General features: G+C 42.6%; 1 protein-coding gene across 1 annotated transcript; it reads left to right on the forward strand.

The window, feature by feature from the left end:
* The first annotated feature begins 4,664 nt into the window (after window positions 1–4,664).
* SMIM24 (small integral membrane protein 24) lies at window positions 4,665–13,765 on the forward strand. Its single transcript, XM_033953573.1, has 4 exons — window positions 4,665–4,796; window positions 7,349–7,481; window positions 10,922–10,954; window positions 13,014–13,765. Exons 1-4 carry the CDS (start codon window positions 4,733–4,735, stop codon window positions 13,099–13,101), a joined length of 318 nt encoding a protein of 105 aa, XP_033809464.1. The 5' UTR covers window positions 4,665–4,732; the 3' UTR covers window positions 13,102–13,765.
* Window positions 13,766–22,236: the final 8,471 nt, after the last annotated feature.

Below are 22,236 nucleotides of genomic sequence, written 5' to 3' on the forward strand. Positions count from 1 at the left end.
TAGAGAGGGTCCCATATGCTCTCGAGAGTCACCATAGCAGATTTCTTCTTTCCTAGTCCAGCTGTAAGACCGGCTCTGAGGACTCTCTGCTCTCCTTGTTCTCTCATGAGCTCAGCCCCTTCCAGTGATGTTTTCCATGGCGAGTCTTCCATACAGGGGTTACCCGGCTGAGCCATGAATGGAGCAGGGCACAGTGGTGGAGAGAAGAAGGAATCCTCCAGCCCAAAGTTGCCAGTTTTAGCTCCTCCCACTGACAAAAGCTTGGTAACCCCTCAGGAGGAATGAGGACCAGTGGCAGTAGCAGCAAACTCCAGGATACTACACTGGGTGGGGGTGGAAGTCCTTGCCAAGGAGGGGTATGGACAAACTGTGCCCTTCCTCTTAGAATGAGGTATTTGAGGTAACTTTTTTGGATGTTAAGAGCTCTGTGATATTGACGCTGCTGCCTATACCGCCACCATCTTGACTCTCCTGCTTTATGAAAAATAATTGGTTTAATTCCCCCGCCCACCTTCAGAAATCTATTTTGCTATATAATGAATTTAAAAACTCTTGTGTATTATAGACTGAAGTTACTCGGGGCAGGATGCACAAAGTTCTGGCAACCCAGTAAAAAAAAAATACCAGATTGGGCGCGATTTTGATTTTTCAGGGCAATGCTCAGCACAAGTAGCATTCAAATCATATGCACACTATTTGTGCTGAGTAGCCTGGTAAAAGAGGGACGAACTGTGCCTGGCACCTGCACAGAAGAGCTAAGTTGTTGGCACAGCTCTTCTGCACAGATTCAGTGCAGTTCACGATCACTAGAGCTCCTGAGCAAGTTATTTTTGTGTATTTTTTTTTTTGTTTGTTTCAGCCGCAATATGGATGCAGCTGTTTCGTGTGTGTGTGTCCTGTGCCTAACAGCTGTGTTCTGACCATAAGCGTGGGGCCAGGGCCGGATTAATCAATAGGCACACTAGGCATGTGCCTAGGGCCCGAAATGATGAGGGGGGCCCGCTGAAGAGGACAACTCACCTTGCTGGCAACGGGCCCCCCTCCCGGCAGCAACCGCAATGGGCCCCCCTCCCGGCATCAACCGCAATGAGCCCCCCCTCACGGCAGCAATCGCAACGGGCCCCCCTCCCGCCAGCAACCGCAATACAGCCAGATCTGTTACTGGAAGGTCCCATGATACTGCTTCTGCCGGTCCATCCCCCTCCGACGTCACGTCTTCCAGAGTAAGTAAATGACGTCGGAGGGGGATGGACCAGCAGAAACAGTCATCGCGGGACCTTCCAGTAACAGATCCGTCTGTATTGCGGTTGCTGCTGGGAGGGGGGCCTGTTGCCATTGCTGCAGGGGGGGACCATTGCCGTTGCCGTTGCTATGTTGGGGGGGGCGTTGCTGCTGCTGCGGGAGGAGGGCTTTGCCGTCAGCTGTTATAATGCTGCTTTCGGGCAAAGAAGCTCAGAGGGCAGAGCCAGCAGCAATGTTTGGAGGGGGAGAAAGGAGCATTGAAGGGTGGTGGAGGAAGAGAAAGGGGGCAGGGTGGTATGGAAGGGTTGTGAAAAGGATGGTATGTGAGAGTGGTGGAGGAAGAAAAAGGGGGCAGGGTGGTATGGAAGGGTGGTGGGAAGGATGGTGGGGCAGCATGGTATGGAAGGGTGGTGGAGGAAGAGAAAGGGGGCAGGGTGGTATGGAAGGGTTGTGAGAAGGATGGTATGGAAGGGTGGTGGAGGAAGAGAAAGGGGGCAGGGTGGAATGGAAGGGTGGTGGGAAGGATGGTGGGGCAGTGTGGTATGGAAAGGTGGTGGAAGGAGAGAAAGGGGGCAGATGCTGATGGAATTGTGTGCAGGGAAAGGGAAGGATGCTGGATGGAATTGGGTTGGAGAGAAAGAAAGGGGGCTGATGTTGATGGAAGTGGGGGGAAGGGAGAGGAGAGAGTGAAATGCTAGACCATGGGGGTGTGGGAAAGGGAAGGGAAGAAGAGAGGAGAGAGATGCCAGACCATTGGAGGAGGGAATGGAAGAAGATGGATGCCAGACCATGATGGTGAAGGGAAAGATGGAACGGGGAGACATACAGCTTCTGGAAGTGGCACAGAAGGACAAAAGATGAAAGGAAGATATTGCCAAGAAGATGAGGAGAGCAGAAACCAGACAAGACAAAGGTAGAAAAAAAATTTCTATTTATTTATTTTTTTTGCTTTAGGGCACATGCATCGCTGTTTCTGTGGTGTGACACCAGCTTCTTGGTGGTTTTATTTAACCTCTGTCTATTTTATCTCCCCCTTTTCACAAAACTGTAGAGCATTTTTTTAGCACGGGCCGTGGCTAAAAATCATACTACAGTTTTGTAAAAGGGGGGAGAGGTTAGTTTGTGATTACATATTCCATACTAGGTGAAGGTGTTTTCTGTGACCTGTTTGTATGAAAGACATGTTTTTTAGTTAGCGCTGACTAGCCTTGTTCGGTGAAATGCATCAGGCATGGTTCTTGGGAGCACCTTGAATTAACCTGATTTGAATCTCCTTATTTTCTGCCAATCTTCTTTTGTTTCATGTTGGATTCTTTGGTGGACTGCTTGCCTTGTTGTTTCGTTGCAAGTTAACATACATGGAGTGGAACTACTAGAGGAGTTACAGATTTGGTTGTGTATACATACATATGGGTTACAGTTGGTTGATGTAGAGTGAGGCAGTTGAGAGGCCTTGTAAACTTGGTTATTAATATAGACTTATATTTCGGATAGTATTACTGCTTTACAAATATTTGAACACTTCATATATGCATGGAAAGGGTTCAGAGATAAATTTCTGGGTAAGTAGGTGGGAAGGGAAGGAAGGAGGATTTGTTCAGGGATGTTTTGGGGTTGCATAGAAGAAAAACTGTGCACTGGTATACTAATCTTTGTTTGTTTTGAATTAAAAAAAGAAATACAAGTGGAAATAAAGAAGTAAAGAAGAAAACAGATAAGTGGGGCGGGACATGGGTGAGGTGGGGTGGGGCATTAGCGGGTTAGGGGCGGGGCAGGGCCAGAGAGGCCCAGTGTACTTGTGTGCCTAGGGGCCCTCGAAGAATTAATCCTGCTCTCCGCAGAGCATACACTCACTCAATAGATGCACAAACCGCTACTGGCAGCTCCAGCCTCTGCTGTAAAATTTTGCCCAGTAAGAGGTGGGCAGTCCTACCTGTGCATTACAAGGAGTGCTCATTTTAATTCTAATGAGCGTCGTGTAATACATTTGCATAGGGTTCTTGACGGCTTCTACCGTGATTTGTAGGTGCCTCTGAGAACCCTTCTGAGCAACAGAGGCTGAGCGGCTTTGTAAGTAAGACTGGCTACAACCAGTCTTACTTCCAAGCCTTTGAGCCACTTCCACTCAAAGCTAGACTGGCTCCACAGTATGTTTTTGAACATCTTCCCCTAAGATAGGAGGGGCTATAAAAGAGGGGGGGGGGGGAAATCCTTGGATGACTGTGAATGAAGGCTTAAAGAAATTTTGGCCTTACTTGACTCTTTAATAAAAATGATATTAAAAAAAAAAAATGGAAGCCCAAAGTAACAGGAAAAAAAATGCCAAGTTAAAAAAAAAATGTAGACACATTTTCTTGGGGACAGGTTCACTGGCATCTCCTCTCTTGCTAGGAATGGATAGTAAGAAATAAATTTCCTCATTTGGATCCAGTTGATTACTCTTTCAAGGGCCCTGGATTGACTACTGGTGGCAACAGGGTGCTACGCTTACTGGACTGTTGGTCTGAGCCAGCATAGTATTTCTTTCATAAGTAGATGCCACTGCACAAACCTATCCCCCATCTTGAGAGAATGTAAGCCTCGATCCTGGCCTCTTAAGTCTTTGTTTATGGTAAGAGTACCCAATTATGGACTTTGGTTGCTGTGAGTCATTTCTGTGTCTATGGCAACAGATCCAAAGTACTAAGCACCATTTAGAGTGATCGCTAGCCCTTCCTCCTTTCTGCCCACTGCTAAATCATATCATTCTGAGGAGGTGAAGTCCTCTCTGGGCAAATCCCAGGCATATGTGGTGCCTGGAGAAGGAATGGGCTGGATGCAATTGGCACTTAATGTACTGTGTTAGTTTCCTGCATTTCAGACAGCTGTGGGAGGGTGTTGGTTTATTTTTTTTTAATTCAGGTGTGGTACTGTAGAAGAGTGGACATAATCCGGCAGTGTTTACTGTTCACCAATTTCCCCAAATCCATGGTTCTCCATAATTGGTTTTCCATTTCATCTGGCCTCCTGAGGAAGGAGTGTTTCTCCGAAACACAGCCCATGTTGGGTCCTGTACCCCACATAGAGAACCATTGTTGAGATTTCTCTAAATTGATTGTATTTTTAATAAAACAACCTGATACTTTGTACATCGACTCTGCAGTTTTTTTTTCCTTTTTCTTGTTCAAATGTTCTTTTTCCTGCTTCCTTCACTTGTCAGAGAAAGGTTAATATTGTCTTGTTGCTATGCAACCCTCTGTGATCACACTTTGGATTTTACCCTCTTTAGTGCAATAAAACAAATCAGACTTTAGGCCCAAGAAAATGAATTTATCATTCAAGATGCTTATTTTGTGCACGCCATTGTCAGCTGATCGAGGAGTTTGTGGGAGGGGAGTGCCCTTTGCATCCAAGTCCACCTGCCTACCTATAATACCCGATTAAGGATCCAGCTTACTGTCTTCCTCTGTAGCCGAACAAGCGAGAAAGCAATTGATAACACAGAAGCACCATGTCGCCTGTTGCTCTCTCCCTGGGGCTTCTGCTACTTGTCTTGTCTTCAGAGGCTCAGCCAGGTAGGAAACTGCTCTCCATTATTCCAACATGAAGGTTAGAGAATTAGGAGGTGGGGCTTTATGTGCAAGGGAAGTGTGTGTGTGTGAGGGGGTGGGGGGCGAATGCAAAAGAGAATGGAAGATAATAGAATGATATGGAACCATTTCAAAGATACATTTATTTTAAAACCAGTGGAAATGATGCAGGCTTTGGAGCTGTGGAATATTCTGTGAACAGATTTCATACAAGCTTCTAAAAATAAGTTGGACATAATCTTAGCTGTTGTATGCGCCATCTACATAGGACAAAACAAATTTAAGGTAGTAAGGAGACTCCAAAAAGACCGAGCATGAAGAAGTGGCATCTACAAAGCCTGACTAAAAGATAGAATGAGAGAAGAAGGAAACAGTAGACTATTAAGAGAGGGGGGGGGGGGAGAAAGATAAATAGAACAAATGTGAAGAGACTAAGAGAGACAGAAGGGTCTGAGGAGCAAGAGGTGACAGAAGGAGATGGATTTAATTTACTTCATCACTAGAAAGCAGGGGTGGAAATACTGATGATAATTAGAAAGAAGGAGAACAGAGAACATTTGGGCCCAATTAATGAAACAGGATGTCTGGAGGAGGTAATTTTTTATTTTATTTTTGTTTGGGGGGGGCAGGGTTTAGGACAATACTGAAAGAGATTTGCCCTCTGTTGCTTTTTTATTAACACACAGATGTTGTTTGTTTTGGGGGTTTTCCCTGTTCCTTCAGCTCCTTTGGTTTTTGTTGTACTTCTACTTTCGTAAGAGTATGTCCCTTCCCTTGCTACCTAGCCCACTCATTGTATTAGATGTCACAGTTGTGTATAGTAGGGTGACTCTCGTACCCTCTGCCCATGGGCTGCTGTGCGGGCTCAAGCTGTATCTGGGAGTCACAAACCCAAGGTCCTTCCAATGGCAGCACTGAAACAGCCACCGGAGCAGCCCCCTTGAGTTTTAACTTAAGACATTTTCACAGTGGATGGTATCACTTCTGCGAGACCACAAAAACAACAAAGAGTCTGGTGGTTCTTTAAAGGATTTTTTGAAGCTCAAGCTTTTGAGGATGAGAATTTGCTTTGCCCAATGTATATCTGTATTGGGACCAGTGCTATTTAACTTGTGTATTAACCCTTTCAGGACCAAGGGACCTATTTGTCCCATAACTTTAAAATCCTATAAATTTTAATTGGGATAGTCTACCGTTCTAAATTTGATATGTACGGATTCCATAGGATACTGCCTTTATGTAAACAAACTGGTTCCGACATTCATTCATTAGCGTCGTTGCCAGATTGACGAGAAGATTCACTTGCCACACTGTCCATAAGCCAGAAGTGTGATTTTTTTAAATAAAAATAATGATATTTCACAAAAAAAATCCATTTTTTGGCATCTGCAAGCCCTTTTTACCATAAAAATGTTGTCAAAGCCACAAAAATTGGCCTACGATCCTTATGGTCCTGAAAGGGTTAATGATCTGGAAATTGGAACGACTAGTGAGGTGATTAAATTTGCAGAAGACACTAAACTCTTCAAAGTTGTTAAAATGCATGCTGATTGTGAAAAATTGCAGGCAGACCTTAGGAAACTGGAAGACTAGGCGTCCAAGTGGCAGATGAAATGTAATGTGGACAAATGCAAGTGATGCACATTGGGAGGAATAACCCAAATTACAATTACCAGATGCTAGGATCCATCCTGGGGGTTAATGCCCAAGAAAAGGATCTGGGTGTCTTCGTAGACAATACGATAAAACCTTTTACCCAATGTGTGGCAGCAGCCAAAAAAGCAAACAAGATGCTAGGAATTATTAAAAAAGGGATGGTTAACAAGACTAAGAATGCTATAATGCCTTTGTTTTGCTCCATGGTACGACCTCACCTGGAGTATTGCGTTCAATTCTGATCTCCTTATCTCAAGAAAGATATAGCAGCATTAGAAAAGGTTCAAAGCAAAACGACCAAGATGATAAAGGGGATGGAATTCCTCTCATTTGAGGAAAGACTAAAAAGGTTAGGGCTCTTCAGCTTGGAAAAGAGATGGCTGAGGGGAGATATGACTGAAGTCTACAAATCCTGAGTGGAGTAGAATGAGTACAAGTGGATTGATTTTTCACTCTGTCAAAAATTACAAAGACTAGGGGACACTCAATGAAGTTACAGGGAAATACTTTTAAAACTAATAGGAAATTTTTTTTTCACTCAGAGAATAGTTAAGCTCTGGAACACATTGCCAGAGGATGTGGTAGCGCATAGCGTAGCTGGTTTTGAGAAAGGTTTGGACAACTTCCTGGAGGAAAAGTCCATAGTCTGTTATTGAGAAAGACATGGAGAAGCCACTGCTTGCCCTGGATTGGTAGCATGGAATATTGCTACTCCTTGGGTTTTGGCCCAGTACTAGTGAACCGGATTGGCCATCGTGAGAACGGGCTACTGGGCTTGATGGACCATTGGTCTGACCCAGTAAGGCTATTCTTATATTCTTATAACATAGTGGAGGAGAAGATCATGTATACATTTGAAATTATTTATTTTGTTTTGGCAGGAGGAGCAAAAGCCACAACTGGCACCAAGACTCTGCAGCCATGGCTGGTGGGGCTTACTGCTGTGGTGGTTTTCCTCTTCATCGTCTTCACCTTGATGCTTGCAAACAGACTCTGGTGCAAAAAGGAAAAAAGGTAGAGAGAGGGGAGACTTTGCTTCTGTAGTGACACATACAGAACTAAAGCAGGGCTTTGAAAGGTGGAAGGTGCAACCAGGCATATGTATCCAGCGCATGTCTGCTATGCCCCTGGAATAAAAGGTTTGTTCAAAGACCCATAGGCTGTCTCCAAATGTGGTATTCAGCATAGTAGAGGATGGTAGAAAACCCCCAAAATGGTCCATCTAGGTTGTAACTGCCCAGTGCAGATTGCAAAGCCCCCTCTCCCCCCCTCCCCTCCATACCTTTCAGTTATTCACATTATCATCATAAGGGCAGCTAAGGAAAACAAACAGACATCACAACTGACAAAAAAAAATCTAGAAATTAAAATATGGGACAGCAATTCATTCTGTGCAATTGAACACCCTTGGGGTAAGGGAGGGTATTATGTCACCTGGTTAGTATGCACAGTTAATTAATTAGGATTTATTTACCACCTTTTTGAAAGAGTTCACTCAAGGCAGTGTACACAGCACTAAGGGCTAGATTCACTAACCCATTTTTCCTGGGCTATCCATGGCCGATCCTATCAGGCCCGACAAATTCACAACTGGGAAACATTCAAATGAGGGCACTTGGAGGAACGCCCTCATCTGGCTGACACGGATCACTAGTGTGGGATCCTGCGCATGCGCAGACCATCTGTTGATGGCCTGCGCATGCGTCAAGACCCCTCTGAGTTGCGAGTTTTTAATTTTTTTTTTGTTTTAACTTTTTTTTGTTTTACTTTTGTAGCCCAGCGAGCCCGTGGTTTTAACCCACTTTAAACTCGCCGGTTAAAACCACGGGCTTGCAGTGTGGGGAAGGGCAGGAGAGATTCGGGGCGGCAGGCAGGAGAAATCCAGGGACGAGCAGGGTGGCAATTCGGGACAGAGCAGGCAGGAGAGATCGGGGAAGAGCATCGGGGCAGCAGGTAGGAGAGATTTGGGGCAGCAGAGAGCCGGGCATGCGGAGAGCAGGGCAAAGAGCAGGGCTTCAATGGAACTGGAGAGTCAGAAAGATGTTTTTGACTGGTCCCCAGCAGTCGCTTCTTGGGTTGATCGGCCAGTCCGAAATTTCTTTGGTGAATCGCGTCCCTTTCTACTTTGCATGCGTTTCCCCTCATTTGCACGCATGGATTGGAAGCGGATCTTGGAGAGGTTAGTGAATCGAGCTGGAAGGAAAACTGGTCGGTATACGATCGGTTTGCTTTGTGAATCTAGCCTTAAGGGTTTTCCATTCCACAGTTATATAGTAAATGACAGCAGATGAAGACTACCATGACTTGTCTGTCCAGTAAGGTGGTTAGGTCGTATATGCTGTTCTGTGTAGGTTTCTTCCCTCCCCCCTCCACCAATGTCTGTTTTGTGTGTGTGGTTCCCCCCCCCCAAAAAAAAAAGTCTGTTTTATGTGTCTTTGTGTGTATATATATATATACAGAAATAGTGTGTTTATATACAGAAATAGTGACAAAAAAAAGCATGAGATAAACACAAGAGGATCCCCTATTTAGTAAGAGGACAGAATCAATATAGAGCATTGTACTGCAATTATATATATATATATATATATATGTATGTATGTATGTGTGTATGTATGTGTGTGTGTGTGTGTTTTAATGTTTTAAAGTGTGAAGTCATTTGATTGCAGTACAATGCTCTATATTGATTCTGTCCTCTTACTAGATAGGGATCCTCTTGTGTTTATCTCATGTGTTGTTTTTGTTTTTGTTTTTTAATTGTCACTATTTCTGTCCTCACTCTCTCTAGTGGGATGGCATTCCACCACCCTCTCCATGAGAAAGTATTTCCTGATGTTGCTTTTAAGTTCACATTCTTGCAGCTTGATTTCATGTTGTCCAGTTCTACTGTTTGTCCATCTTTGGGAAAAGGTTCATCTGTTTATTAATAAAACATTTGAATATTTGAAAGGTATATCTTCACTGTCCCTCCTTTTATCTAGGGATACATAATCAAGTCTTTAAATCACTTCTCATATTTATTCTGGTGCAGATCCCGTAGCATTTTGACCACTTTCCTCTAAACTGCTTCAAGTCTTTTCATATCTTTAGTGAGATACGGCTTCTAAAACTGAACAAAGCCCTCCAAGTGAGTCCTTGCTAATGATGACATCACCTTTCTGTTAGTAATGTCCCTCGCTATGCAGCTCAGCATCCTTCTGGTCTAGGCCACCAGCTTGTTACATTATTACATTGTAAAATGTAGAATATTGTAATTTTACAAAAGTAGAGATGGATGGATACAACTGTTAATGAAACTTGGAGGTGTGGCCTAGTAGTAGAGGTAGAGCTGCAGCCTCAGCACCCTGAGGTTGTGGGTTCGATTCCCAGTGCTGCTGCTTGTGACCTTGGGCAAGTAACTTACACCCCCCCCCCTTTAAAAAAAAAAAAAAAGTGTAGCATGGTTTTTAGCATCGGCCGCAGTGGTAACAGCTCCTACACTCATAGGAATTCTATGGGTATTTGAGCTGGTGCTAAAAACTGCACTATGCTTTTGTAAAAAGGGGGGTTTAAACTTCCTTTGCTCCAGGTACAAACTAAGTACCTGTATAAAACTCTGGTGAGACCTCATTTAGAATATTGTATACAATTCTGGAGGCCGCACCTTCAAAAAGATATAAAAAGGATGGAGGTGGTCCAGAGGAAGGCTACTAAAATGTTGCGTGGTCTTTGTCATAAGGTATATGGGGACAGACTTAAAGATCTAAATCTGTATACTTTGGAGGAAAGGCAGAAGAGGGGAGATATGATAGAGACATTTAAATACCTATGTGGTGTTAATGCGCATGAGTCGAGTCTCTTTCATATGAAAGGAAGCTCTGGAATGAGAGGACATGGGATGATGTTAAGAGGTGATAGGCTCCAGAGTAATCTAAGGAAATACTTTTTTTTACAGAAAGGGTGGTAGATGCATGGAATAGTCTCCCAGAAGAGGTGGTGGAGACAGACTACGTCTGAATCCAAAAGGGCCTAGGATAGGCACTTGGGATCTCTGGGAGAAAGAGATAATGGTTACTGCGGATGGGCAGACTAGATGGGCCATTTGGCCTTTATCTACCATCATGTTTCTATGTTTATGTAAACTGTTTTGAATGTGTAACCACAAAAACACAATATACAAGTCCCATTCCCTTCCCCCGTACTCAAACTGCTAGACTAGCACCACGGACAAGGCACTACTGTCTGCCTCTTGGGTCGTAAAGATGATGCGCGGGTATTGGCTCTCTCCCAGGCCATTCAAAGAACAAGTCAACTTTTGTTTTTGCCGTATTCACTAAAACTCAAATGAGTCGCTGAAACCCTTACACATCAGTTCCAAGTATCCCATATAGCTATAGCCAAGGTGGATGTGGATTCATTTGGATTGTAATTTTAATCCCAATATTAGCATCCTTTGTCTTTCTCTTTCCACACAGGCAGGAAGATGAGGAGGACGTCGTAAAGGCAAGGTAAATTGCTCTAGAGGGAGCTTTGCTTTCTGACCTCCTTGAAAAAAAGAGATTAAGTCTTCTACCATTGCTCTTGTCGGTCATATCGTGGGATAGTGTGGTGCCTTATATACTAGCTTGTCAAGTTGCAGCAGCACTGCCCCTAGCCCTGCAAACATTGGACTGATGCATCCTGCTCTGCTTGAGCTGGTCTGCCTTCAAATAGTTTTATGGGCATCAGAGACATTTGCATATGCAAATGTGAACTTGGATGATATGTCATATGCTTATTCTTTATGGTTATCCTGGAACCCAGAGTTGGGAGTTATTTTCCTGTGACCATGAGCTAAATGTATTTTGCCATGAACCCAAAATGTCAGTCAATTGGAAGGATAAAAAAAGAGCAGGAAGCCTTGAGGCTAATCCAGTTACTTCCTAGTGGCTAGTTCAGAGAGAATGCGTACTTACTAAGGGGTCATTTTACCAAGCTGTGGTAAGTGCTAGTGTGTGCTTATCACAGGTTGAATTTTTTGTGGAAGAAGCATGTTGAGGAAGGGTAGAGAGTGGGCATTTCTATGCTAATTAATTAGTACCTACAAATTAAGTGGCAATAAGGACTCATACGTTAATGGCAACAGCGCATGTCCATTAATGCTGGAAGTTGGAAATGTGGCTATTTTCTGACTGTGGAAAGATCTGGGAAAGATCTGCATATGGAGGAGAATGTGGCGTAGTGGTTAGAGCTACCGCCTCAGCACCCTGAGGTGGTGGGTTCAAAGCCCATGCTGCTCTTTGTGACCCTGGTCAAGTCACTTAATCCTCCACTGCCCTGGTACATCAGATAGACTGTGAGCCTGCCAGGACAGATAGGAAAAATGCTTGAGTACCTGCTTTGTAACCCATTTTGACCTCCTTTGGGAGGATGGGCTCAAAAATTGAATAAATAAATAAGGGTGTGCCAAGGCCACTTTTCCCCATACTTTTTTTTGTAAAAGGACCCCCTAAATAATTTTAATTTAATTTAATTTTTAATTTAATTTAATTCTTATATACTGCTAATAACTGTGAGGTTTCTAAGCGGATTACAAAAATGATGCATTAAAGATACAATAAATAAAAACTAAATAAATAAGATAGGTACTTGGAAATTCCCTAACTGTCCCAAAGGCTCACAATCTAACTAAAATACCTGAAGAAACAGTATGAAAAATGAAAATAAAAATACAGAGGTAGAGATAGAGATAGAAATGAAATATTCCAACAAGTAATGAATAAATAATTTAAAGATAGAATTAAAATAATAATTAAAGTAAACAAAATAGAGATAAAAATAAACATAGAGAGAAACAGAAACACACTCCAAAAAAGCATCAAGATCTTTGACTTGTAATTATTATGATCATTTAACACCAGATCTTAAATGCCTTTCCGGAATACATCATATCCCTATCCCTCTCCATACCCACCTCCATCTCCACCCCAATTCACTTCAACCACCATTCCCTTTCTATTCTTTAACTGCTGTCAACCCCAGTTCCGATGGCTATCATCTGGGTCCCAAGTTTCCTCCAAAATACAAGAAGGACCTATGTTCTGTGTAATGAGAGGATATAACAGTCTATGTCAGGGGTCCCCAAAGTCCCTCCTTGAGGGCCGCAATCCAGTCGGGTTTTCAGGATTTCCCCAATGAATAATGCATTGAAAGCAGTGCATGCACATAAATCTCATGCATATTCATTGGGGAAATCCTGAAAACCCGACTGGATTGTGGCCCTCAAGGAGGGACTTTGGGGACCCCTGGTCTATGTAGTTGCAGGCCATTGTGCTATAGCCCAAAAGAAGCTGGTTCTGACTACACCAGAAAGGCTAGGAAAAAGATGTTCTCATACTTCCTTGTTCCAGTCCACTCCAAAATTAAACCTGGTCTTGCTACTGTAAATCTCCACTTCTGCCACCTGCTTCTTCCCCTGGTGACTTTGCATAGGACATTGAGGAGGGTGGTGCATCTCCTTGTCTCTTGACTGAACAGTGTACAAGCTACATCTTGGTGACGCTGGTTGTCTCCTTGTGCTTTTAACAGGGGCAAAGATGTCGGCTTTGACAACATAGCCCTGGAGGTGGAAGCGGAACCAGAAAAAAGCAATGACGACAAAATTACGTCCATGTAAGATGTATCCCAAGAGCACCTGGCTTTGCTTATTTCCCTGAAGTACTCCAGTTCATTGCACTGATCTTTATTTAACAGTTTTGCTGCTTTTTCAAGAATGAGAAGAATTGCAACAACCATAAATACAGTGTGGAGTAAGCATAGGAGGCAGGAGCCCCTCCTCTCCTACCAACAAAGTTGGGACTTGGTCCTCCTCCTCCCCTTGCTGCCACTATGATTTCCTTACCTTTTGCTTATTACATTTCCTCCCACAAGGCAGTAAGCGATGCACAATTGGAGACACAGTTAGCTCTTCTGAAAAAAAATTGTTGGGACATAAACTGATTTGACATTAGGAGTGTATGATGTTTTTAATTTACTGATGCACACATTTCCACTGAAGATGATGATCAGAGTGCACTAAAAAGATTTTATTTTTTTTGTCCAACAAGTTACTGTCTTTTTGGAACTTGATGATTTGAAAATGAGATAGAATGAAATGTTTTGCTAGATTTCATTTTTCTTATTTTGTAAGTTATTGAAAGAAATTTGAATTGCCTGTTTTCCTTCTTGGTTTTCTTGGGCTTATTTTCCCTCCGGTAAACCAATTGGGTTCTGTTTACTGCTTGCCTAATGATTTTGTTAGCATATTTAATAACTTTATTAAAACAATCTGCTTGCCTGGCTCCTGCTTGCTTTTGCTCCATTACCTCTGTTGCCATGGCCTGAGGCTCTTCTTCCAGTGGGACAAAGGACTCTCAATAGAATGGGGAGCCTCGCTGTACTTATTGGCTCCAATTAATATTTAGATATCTTTCTTGAAATGCATTGAATCACAATCTCGTAAAACAATACAAAGGAGCTAGGCCCATTAAGTCAATATGAGTATAAGAATTGCCATAATACACTCAAGATAGCAAAGCATATAGCCCCCCCCCTCCCCCACGCACACACAAACACTTCCATGTTTAATAATGATGGGCATAAAGACAGAGAACAAACTCTACAACATTAAGATGGTAACCACCATCCCTTTTATAAAACCACACAATAGATTTTTAGCGACGGCCGGCACGCTGAATGCTCTGCTCCAACAGTCTTAAAGTTCCTAAGAGAGCGAATAGAATGCTTGGTATAATCAAAAAGGGTATTACAGCCAGAACGAAATAAGTTATCCTGCCGTTGTATCGGGCGATGGTGCGCCCGCATTTGGAGTACTGCGTCCAATATTGGTCGCCGTACCTTAAGAAGGATATGGCGTTAGTCGAGAGGGTTCAGAGGAGAGCGACACGTCTGATAAAAGGTATGGAAAACCTGTCATATTCTGAGAGATTGGAGAAGCTGGGTCTCTTTTCCCTGGAGAAGAGGAGACTTAGAGGAGATATGATAGAGACTTATAGGATCATGAAGGGCATAGAGAGAGTAAAGAGGGACAGATTCTTCAAACTTTCTAATAATAAAAGAACAAGAGGGCATTCGGAAAAGTTGATAGGAGACAGATTCAAAACAAATGCTAGGAAGTTCTTCTTTACCCAACATGTGGTGGACACCTGGAATGCGCTTCCAGAGGACGTAATAGGGCAGAGCACGGTACTGGGGTTCAAGAAAGGATTGGACAAATTCCTACTGGAAATGGGGATAGAGGGGTATAGATAGAAGATTACTGCACAGGTCCTGGACCTGTTGGGCCACCGCGTGAGCGGACTGCTGGGCACGATGGACCTCAGGTCTGACCCAGCAGAGGCATTTCTTATGTTTTTATGTTCTTATGATTGTCAGAGCAGCACAGAGCATTCAGTGTGCCGGTTGGCGCTAAAATCCTCTTGTGCGGTTTTGTAAAAGGGGGATAAATGGGTTGTTGAGGGCTCAAAGTTCCAGTGCATTTAAAGAGTTGGAGCACACTCGCATTGGTAAGGAATTAAAGTAACGAGTCTATATTTTGAGAGAACTCTTTTTGGCTCTGTGTCTTTGTGTATCAATAGACGTAGGTTTCATTTGCAATAGTTCATACATTTGATTCTGCCACTGCTTCAAAGTAGGGGAATCAATGCTAATCCATTTCAAAAGGATACATCTTTTTCTACAAGAAATTAATGTAAAATACAGTCAATAAACACCCCTTTCAGTTATTTTCCTCTTTCATGAGTGTACTTCACCTGGTACGGAGATATCATCTGGTGTTACCATATGGAATGAAATAGAGTGGTTATGTGTAGGAGTGCTAGACCACTACTCTCCTTTTCACCAAATGGCATCGGTGTGCATCATTATTCTTTCCTTCTGTCTTCTAGCATACAAACAGACAATTAAAAAAAAAAAAAAATCCCATTTCCAATGCAATAAGTGAGACATTCTAGACCAGGGCTGCCCCAAGTCCGGTCCTCGAGATCTACTGGCAGGCCAGGTTTTCTGGATATCCACAATGAATATGCATGAGAGAGATTTGCCTTCACTGCCTTCTTGGTATGCAAATCTCTCTCTCATGCATGTTCATTGTGGATATCCAGAAAACCTGGCCTGCCAGTAGATCTCGAGGACCGAACTTGGGCAGCCCTGTTCTAGACAGATAGGTTGTGTCCTCATGGCCACATGCCACCTGCAGAAGGAATCCACTCCAGATTTTTTCTCTGTGCCTCTGTACTTCACTGGGCTCCTTAGCTCCACCAACAGTTTTTCCCTTCTGCATGCGTGCCAACAGGACTGTGTGTGTTCTGCTCTCTCCCTTTTATTATTTTAGGGCCATTTCGTCAGCCTATATTCTTTCTGAGAAACAGTCTCCCATGTCTGTCAAGGCATATTCTACCAGGAGTGCGACTTCTTCATGGGCTGAAGCTAGAGCTGTCTCCCCTGATGAGATCTGTAGGGCGGCAATGTGGTCCTCTCTACACACATTTGCCAAGTTTTACAGAGTGGATGTGGCAGTGAAACAAGACTCTGCCTTTGTGTCCTTGGGTACTGCCTTTGTAAGTCCCATTTGTCTAGAATGTCTCACCTATTGCACTGGAAAAAGAGATTATGTACTTACCCTGGAAAGCTCTTTTCCAGTAGATAGGTGAAACATTCTGGACTCCGGCCCTGTCCTTCCGGCATCTGCCTACTGCCTCAGTCTGTGTATGCTTCTCCAATGTGTCAGAGGGAAGCCTTCCAGGTCAGCCACCGGCAGCATATAGGAAGAACCGCTGCCGGTGGCCTGTTGAAGGATGGAGAAGAGAGCTCAGGAGAAGGAGACAGGCAGGTAGGCAGGCTCCCATGGAAACCCCAGAGGAACTTTGTCCATTCCTGTGGAATCGCTATGAGTCTGGAGTGGATTCTCACAGGATCCCCATGGACTCTGTGGGATTCCTGACAGTCACATTCCTGTGCAACTCTTTCTTCTCTACCTCCCTTGCCACTGGGCACTGCATTGGACCCAACACTGAGAACACACATATTTTTTATGGCTTCCTTTGACACTGGGATTCTGATATCTGGCATTGGGTGAAGGCCAAGAAACATCAGCATCGGCCCCCTTTGATGCACAGCACTGAGAGCTTTGGGGCATCAGCACAAAAAGGACTATTACCCCTATGTTATTCTGGTACTGTTGCCTCTGCCCCTGTGCAGTTGAGTCACAGGAGTGTGGTATTATAATCTGTCCTGTGCACATCAACCTGGGATAAAATTGAGTTTATTAAATACAGTTGAAATATAAAACATTTGAAACAATCAATCTGTTTTTCAATTTCTTCCAGACCCGACACGGTCTGTGTTTCGGCTTCGAAGCAGAAGCCTGCCTCAGGGGTATAGATGGTAATCCAGTAGGTGGAGCTTAAGCAATTAACTTCCAAAGAAAAAGTACTGTAAAACACCAAATAAAAGCGCTCATAAGAACTTAGGTGAAAAAAAATCTGTTTTGCTCATGGAGATACGTGGCTGTGTGTGAAACGAACAGCATTAAAGTAAAGAAAAAATGCACCAGAAAGAGAGACATTTGAGCTCACATGCCTCTCTTGACGGTGCACTTTTATTTGGTGTTTTACAGTACTTTTTCTTTTGGAAGTTAAATGCTTAAGTGTCACCTACTGGATTACCACCTATACCCCTGAAGCAGGCTTCTGCTTCGAAGCCGAAACACAGACTGTGTTGGGTCTGGAAGAAATTGAAAGACAGATTGATTGTCTCAAATGTTTTACATTTCAACTGTGTTTAATAAACTCAAATTTTATCCCAGTTTCTTCCCCACTCTTTCTTGTATTAGTTGTTTGCCTTGTTCTTCTGACTATTATAATCTGTCCTGCCAGCATTCCCAGTGCTTACCTGCAGCTGAAGTCTCTCTTCATTTAGGGCCTTTGTGTCTCATGTGTCTGAATGTCCAACAGTCAGTGCTGCAAAGATCTCCTCACAGTGTCAGCCCTGGAGAAAGTGGGAACCTACTTAGGCTGTGTTTCTTTAATGATCACCAGGAAGTATTTCTTCACAGAAAGGGTGGTAGATCACTGGAACAAACTTCTGGTGCAGGTGATCAAGGCCATCAGCGTGCTCGACTTTAAGAATAAATGGGACATCCACGTGGGATCCCTATGAGGGTCGAGTTAAGGAACTAGGTCATTAGCACTCAGACTTAATGGGGTGGGTCAGTAGAGTGGGCAGACTTGATGGGCTTTAGCCCTTTTCTGCCGTCATCTTTCTATGTTTCTAACCCCTTCTTTTGAAGCCACTGAACTGACATAAGACCTTGAACACCAGCTCTGTATGGAGGGTGGGGGTATTGGAGGAGATCAGAGGCTCCTTGTAGAGTGTAGCGCCATCATATATCACCCAACATAGGTCTAAAATCATTAGAGCTGACATTGGAACTATGGAATGAACTTCCTCTTATCTTAAGGGGTCCTGGCCCTTTTCAACTTTTTCGCAAATCTTTAAAAACTATTTTATTTGCCAAACACTTTGGAAATCAGTCACATTGATATTTTCTGACTGTTACTTTTTTGTATTTCTTTTAGTTACTGTTAACTGAGTTGAACTCCATTTTGGTTGAAGACCCGGTATACAAAGATAAGTTTTAGTTTAGTTTAGGTTATTCTACTGAAAGTCTGGATACATCGATCTCATTATTACAGTAGTTGCAGGAAATTGTTATTTCAATGCAAGACTGCAAATTATCAAAATTACTAAAACAAATGAGCTAAAAAAAATTTTTTAAGTGTAGTGAAAACTGGTATTTGAACTATTATTAATAAGGACATTATGTGACATTTTATCTCTGAGACACTGGTAGCACCTAGTAATGCATCTCTGTTCAGCGGTCTTCTCTCTCCTACAGAGCTCTAAGCCCACACAAGAGGAAAGAGAAGTTTCAAAGAGTTCTTGCTGTGAAAACCTTGCAGGCCTGTGGGCTAGGCTTGTAACTTCACAACTCTGGATTTGAGGCCTACTGAGGCAGAAGTGACTTAGGGTCTAGCTAATTGAATAGGAAAGGTGGTTTTAATAAATGGTAGGCCATTTTCATCTATATCTACAGATATATATATATATATATCATACAGTATAGCGAGGTGGGGACACAGCATAACCTGGTTGCTAGTGGCCAGAGAAGATTTATCTAACACAACCCCCTTCATCAACACTCTTCGTCTGCTGTAGCCCTACCTAATTACTAGGTAAGTTAAACTACAACTCATTTCTCAATCAAATCTCTCCAGCCATTGGCCATTAGTCAAAAATACTGTAAAACAGAAACAACCCAACACTTCTTAATGGATTCTGAACACACCAACTGCATAATGAACAGCAGTAACACTAACCACTAAGCCATCTGTCAACCAGTGTCACCTACCTAATGGTTAATGCAGTAGGCTGAGAACCTGGGCAACTGGGTTTGATTCTCACTACAGCTCCCTGTGACTGTGGGCAAGTCTCTTAACCATCCAGTGCCCTGGGTACAAAAACCTGGTTTGTGAGCCCACTGGGGTCAGAGAAGATATCTGTATATAATAAATATTAACTTTGTTGTTGTTGTACCACAGAAAGGTAGGAAATCAGCAATTTATGGATTTGATCCCAAAGATTTCAGGAGCATTTTCCACAGAGCTACCACTCAACTAACAACATCAGCACTCCCTTTTTCCCCCTCTAATACCTTTTTATCTTAAACTATTATGAAAAAAAGAAAAAATAAGGGTAGCCCAGCAATTAAAGAATTTGAACCAATAGACTCCCATGTAAGGGTCAGAAAAAGAGGCATAGCTTGGGGGGGAATTTTGAATAAAATGGTGCCTATGCGGACCAGCTCTTCAGCCTCACACAGGTGCAAGGCCTGCTCCCTTTGATATCAAAATCTTTCTACATTTCTGAGCAGAACCACATCTCACAGAGTCATCAGCCTTTACAGTCCTTTTGTTCTCTCTCTTAAATCTCACGTTCCTTGATTCCATATTATCTATAGAAAGGGTGGAAAATTTTCAGATAGGGGATAAAGGAAGGGACTTGATATACAGCTTTTTCTGTGTGGCTAAATCAAGGCGGTTTACATATTTTAGATAGGTATTTTGTACCTGAGGCAATGAAGTATTAAGTGACTGTTGCCCATTTATGCCAATAAATAGCCGTTACCTAAATAAATGATTTTTGGAAATTGCCCTCACTGGGGTGAATTTTATAATTGGGTATCTCTGCACACTATTTTTACAATATACAACTGCACAGTGGAAACTACACAGCCCTACCAGACAGCTTCATTCTGTTAAGTAATATATCCTACAGAGTGTGGGTGGTCATGTGTCTGTCAACTGAAGCCAAAAGGGTGGCAATTTGATGTCTATTATATAAAGACCAAAATTAAAAAAAAAATAAAAAAAATGAGCAGTTGTAAGGGGTGTATAAAGTGCGGCTCATACTTTGGGAAAAATATAAACATTAAGTTACTTACCTGTAGCAGGTGTTCTCCACGGACAGCAGAACAGGAATCCTTATACCATGTCTAGCAGGGCTTCTATGTACTCCAATTGCTGAATGGGTTTGAGATGGGACTTTGGGTATTTGATTATGAACTTCAACATACAGCTAGTTCTCTGTACTGATGCTTGAACACCTTCCTTCGACGTGCTCTTGACCAGCCAATTGTCCACACAGGGAAAAGCATGCACCCCCAGCTTGCATAGAGACTACCAGTAAAATGGTATCATCTCATTTTCTATCTTTTCTTTCACTTTTGTTTATTAACCATTAAAGTGAGCTAACAGAGCCACCATATTACTTCATCCTAAATTTAAAACAAAAAAAATCAATTTTCTATTGTCTAGCCTGGGATTGGTAGCATGGCATGTTGCTAGTATTTAGGATTCTGCCAGGTATTTGTGACACAGATTGGCTACTGTTGGAAGAAGGATATTAGGCTAGAATCAGGGGTAGGCAATTCCGGTCCTCAAGAGCCGGAGCCAGGTCAGGTTTTCAGGATATCCACAATGAATATGTATGAGATAGATTTGCATGCACTGCCTCCTTGAGATGCTAATCTATCTCATGCATATTTATTGTGGATATCCTGAAAACCTGACCTGCCTGTGGCTCTCGAGGACCGGAATTGCCTACCCCTGGGCTAGATGAACCATTGGTCTCACGCAGTATGGCTGTTCTTAAGTTCTAATTGTATTGGTTCCAGTTTCTAGTTATTGCTTTCTTTTTTTCTTTTAAATATCTTTGCAAGGATCTCATGTCTATTTGTCATTTTTTACTGCCCAGCTCCAACACTGATATGTTCCTTTCAGCTTTCTTCCATTTATTCTACCTCTCTATCCACTCAGATTTTCATTCATTTATATCCAGTCTTCACACTCCCTCTTTTTATTGTATCTATTTATAGTTTTCCATCTCTTTTCATCAATGTGACCCTCCCATTCGCTTTCCTCTTATTCTCCTGTCTTTCACTAACTCTTTCTTCTCTCCTCCTCTGACATCTAACATCTCTCCATCTCTCTCCAGCAACCCTCCACCATCCATCATCCACTATCAGATGCTTGGGACCGCAGTTCTATGCACTCGAGTTGCTTCCTCGCTAGTCCTGACTCTCTGATATAAACTCCCTCTTTTGAAGGATATGAAACAGGCAGAGGCAGCAGTGATGTGCAGATAGCTGCAGACGTGAAAGTCTGTGCTATTTTTTTACTGCCATGGGCGTAAAATGCAGTGAGTCCAGTGAGCAGGGAAGGCTTGGAGGTCTAGCCTCCCCATGCCACTTATACAGGTTACTCATGCTCAGACACTATCACCTCCAAGGTCCTTCTCCTGCACATTACCTTCAACAATTATATCACCCTAACACTACCCTCCCCAAACAGTACTATCATAATTCACAGACATTATATATGATAGACATTATATATTCATAGATATTATATATTCATAGACATTATATATGATGGCCTCCTGGCCACTCAAGCAGCAAAACTTGACAACCAAATCTCCAATCTACTGATAGTGATCCCAGACTACAAAACATTCAGAAAAAAAAAATAAAGGCTATACTATTTAAGAAATTCCTGATAAAGACCTAACACCACAAGTCCTCTTCCTTCCCTCCACTAACTCCCCAACCCCCAGAAACAGCCTACTCTACTCTTTATTCTCCCTGAAAATGACTAGACATCTTCTGTAACTCTTTTGTAATCCACCTTGAATCGCAAGGTAATGGCGGAATAGAAATCCCTAATGTAATGTAATGTAATTATAGTTTTCAATGTTAAACTTTGCCTACTCTTTTTTAATCACTTTATAAAATTCTAATCAAGCCATGGATAAATGTTTGGACTGATGGTTCTTTAAGTTAGTGTATCTCTCAGGACAATTATTGTGCTCTTTATTGTCCCCCCAGAAGCTGCTGCCCTAGGCAGCTGTCTTACCTGTGTGATGGTTAAGCTGACCCTAGTGATCTTGCTACCAAATTTAGACTTCAGACAACATCAATAAAACATTGTTAGGTTTATATACCATAATTAAATTAAAGAAGTAACACTTTTAAATATGAGATATGACTTAAACCCTCAGTTAGTTTTTAGTTTTAGTTTTGGTATTAAATACACATTAAAGGGATGGTTAGGAAGGAGGTTTTGAAGTAAATGATTATATCACATGCATTCAGGATGAAGACTTGAAATAACATCCATGTTATAAGAGGTCTCTT

The sequence above is a fragment of the Geotrypetes seraphini genome, chromosome 8 (assembly GCF_902459505.1).
Source record: "Geotrypetes seraphini chromosome 8, aGeoSer1.1, whole genome shotgun sequence".
Lineage (NCBI taxonomy): Eukaryota > Metazoa > Chordata > Amphibia > Gymnophiona > Dermophiidae > Geotrypetes > Geotrypetes seraphini.

Bases quoted from the DNA above. Each gene is read 5' to 3' on its own strand.
- SMIM24 (XM_033953573.1), top strand. From the start codon at position 4,733: ATGTCGCCTGTTGCTCTCTCCCTGGGGCTTCTGCTACTTGTCTTGTCT. The intron at 7,482-10,921 runs GTAGAGAGAGGG...CTTTCCACACAG, and splicing joins TGGTGCAAAAAGGAAAAAAG to GCAGGAAGATGAGGAGGACG. The intron at 10,955-13,013 runs GTAAATTGCTCT...TGCTTTTAACAG, and splicing joins GAGGACGTCGTAAAGGCAAG to GGGCAAAGATGTCGGCTTTG.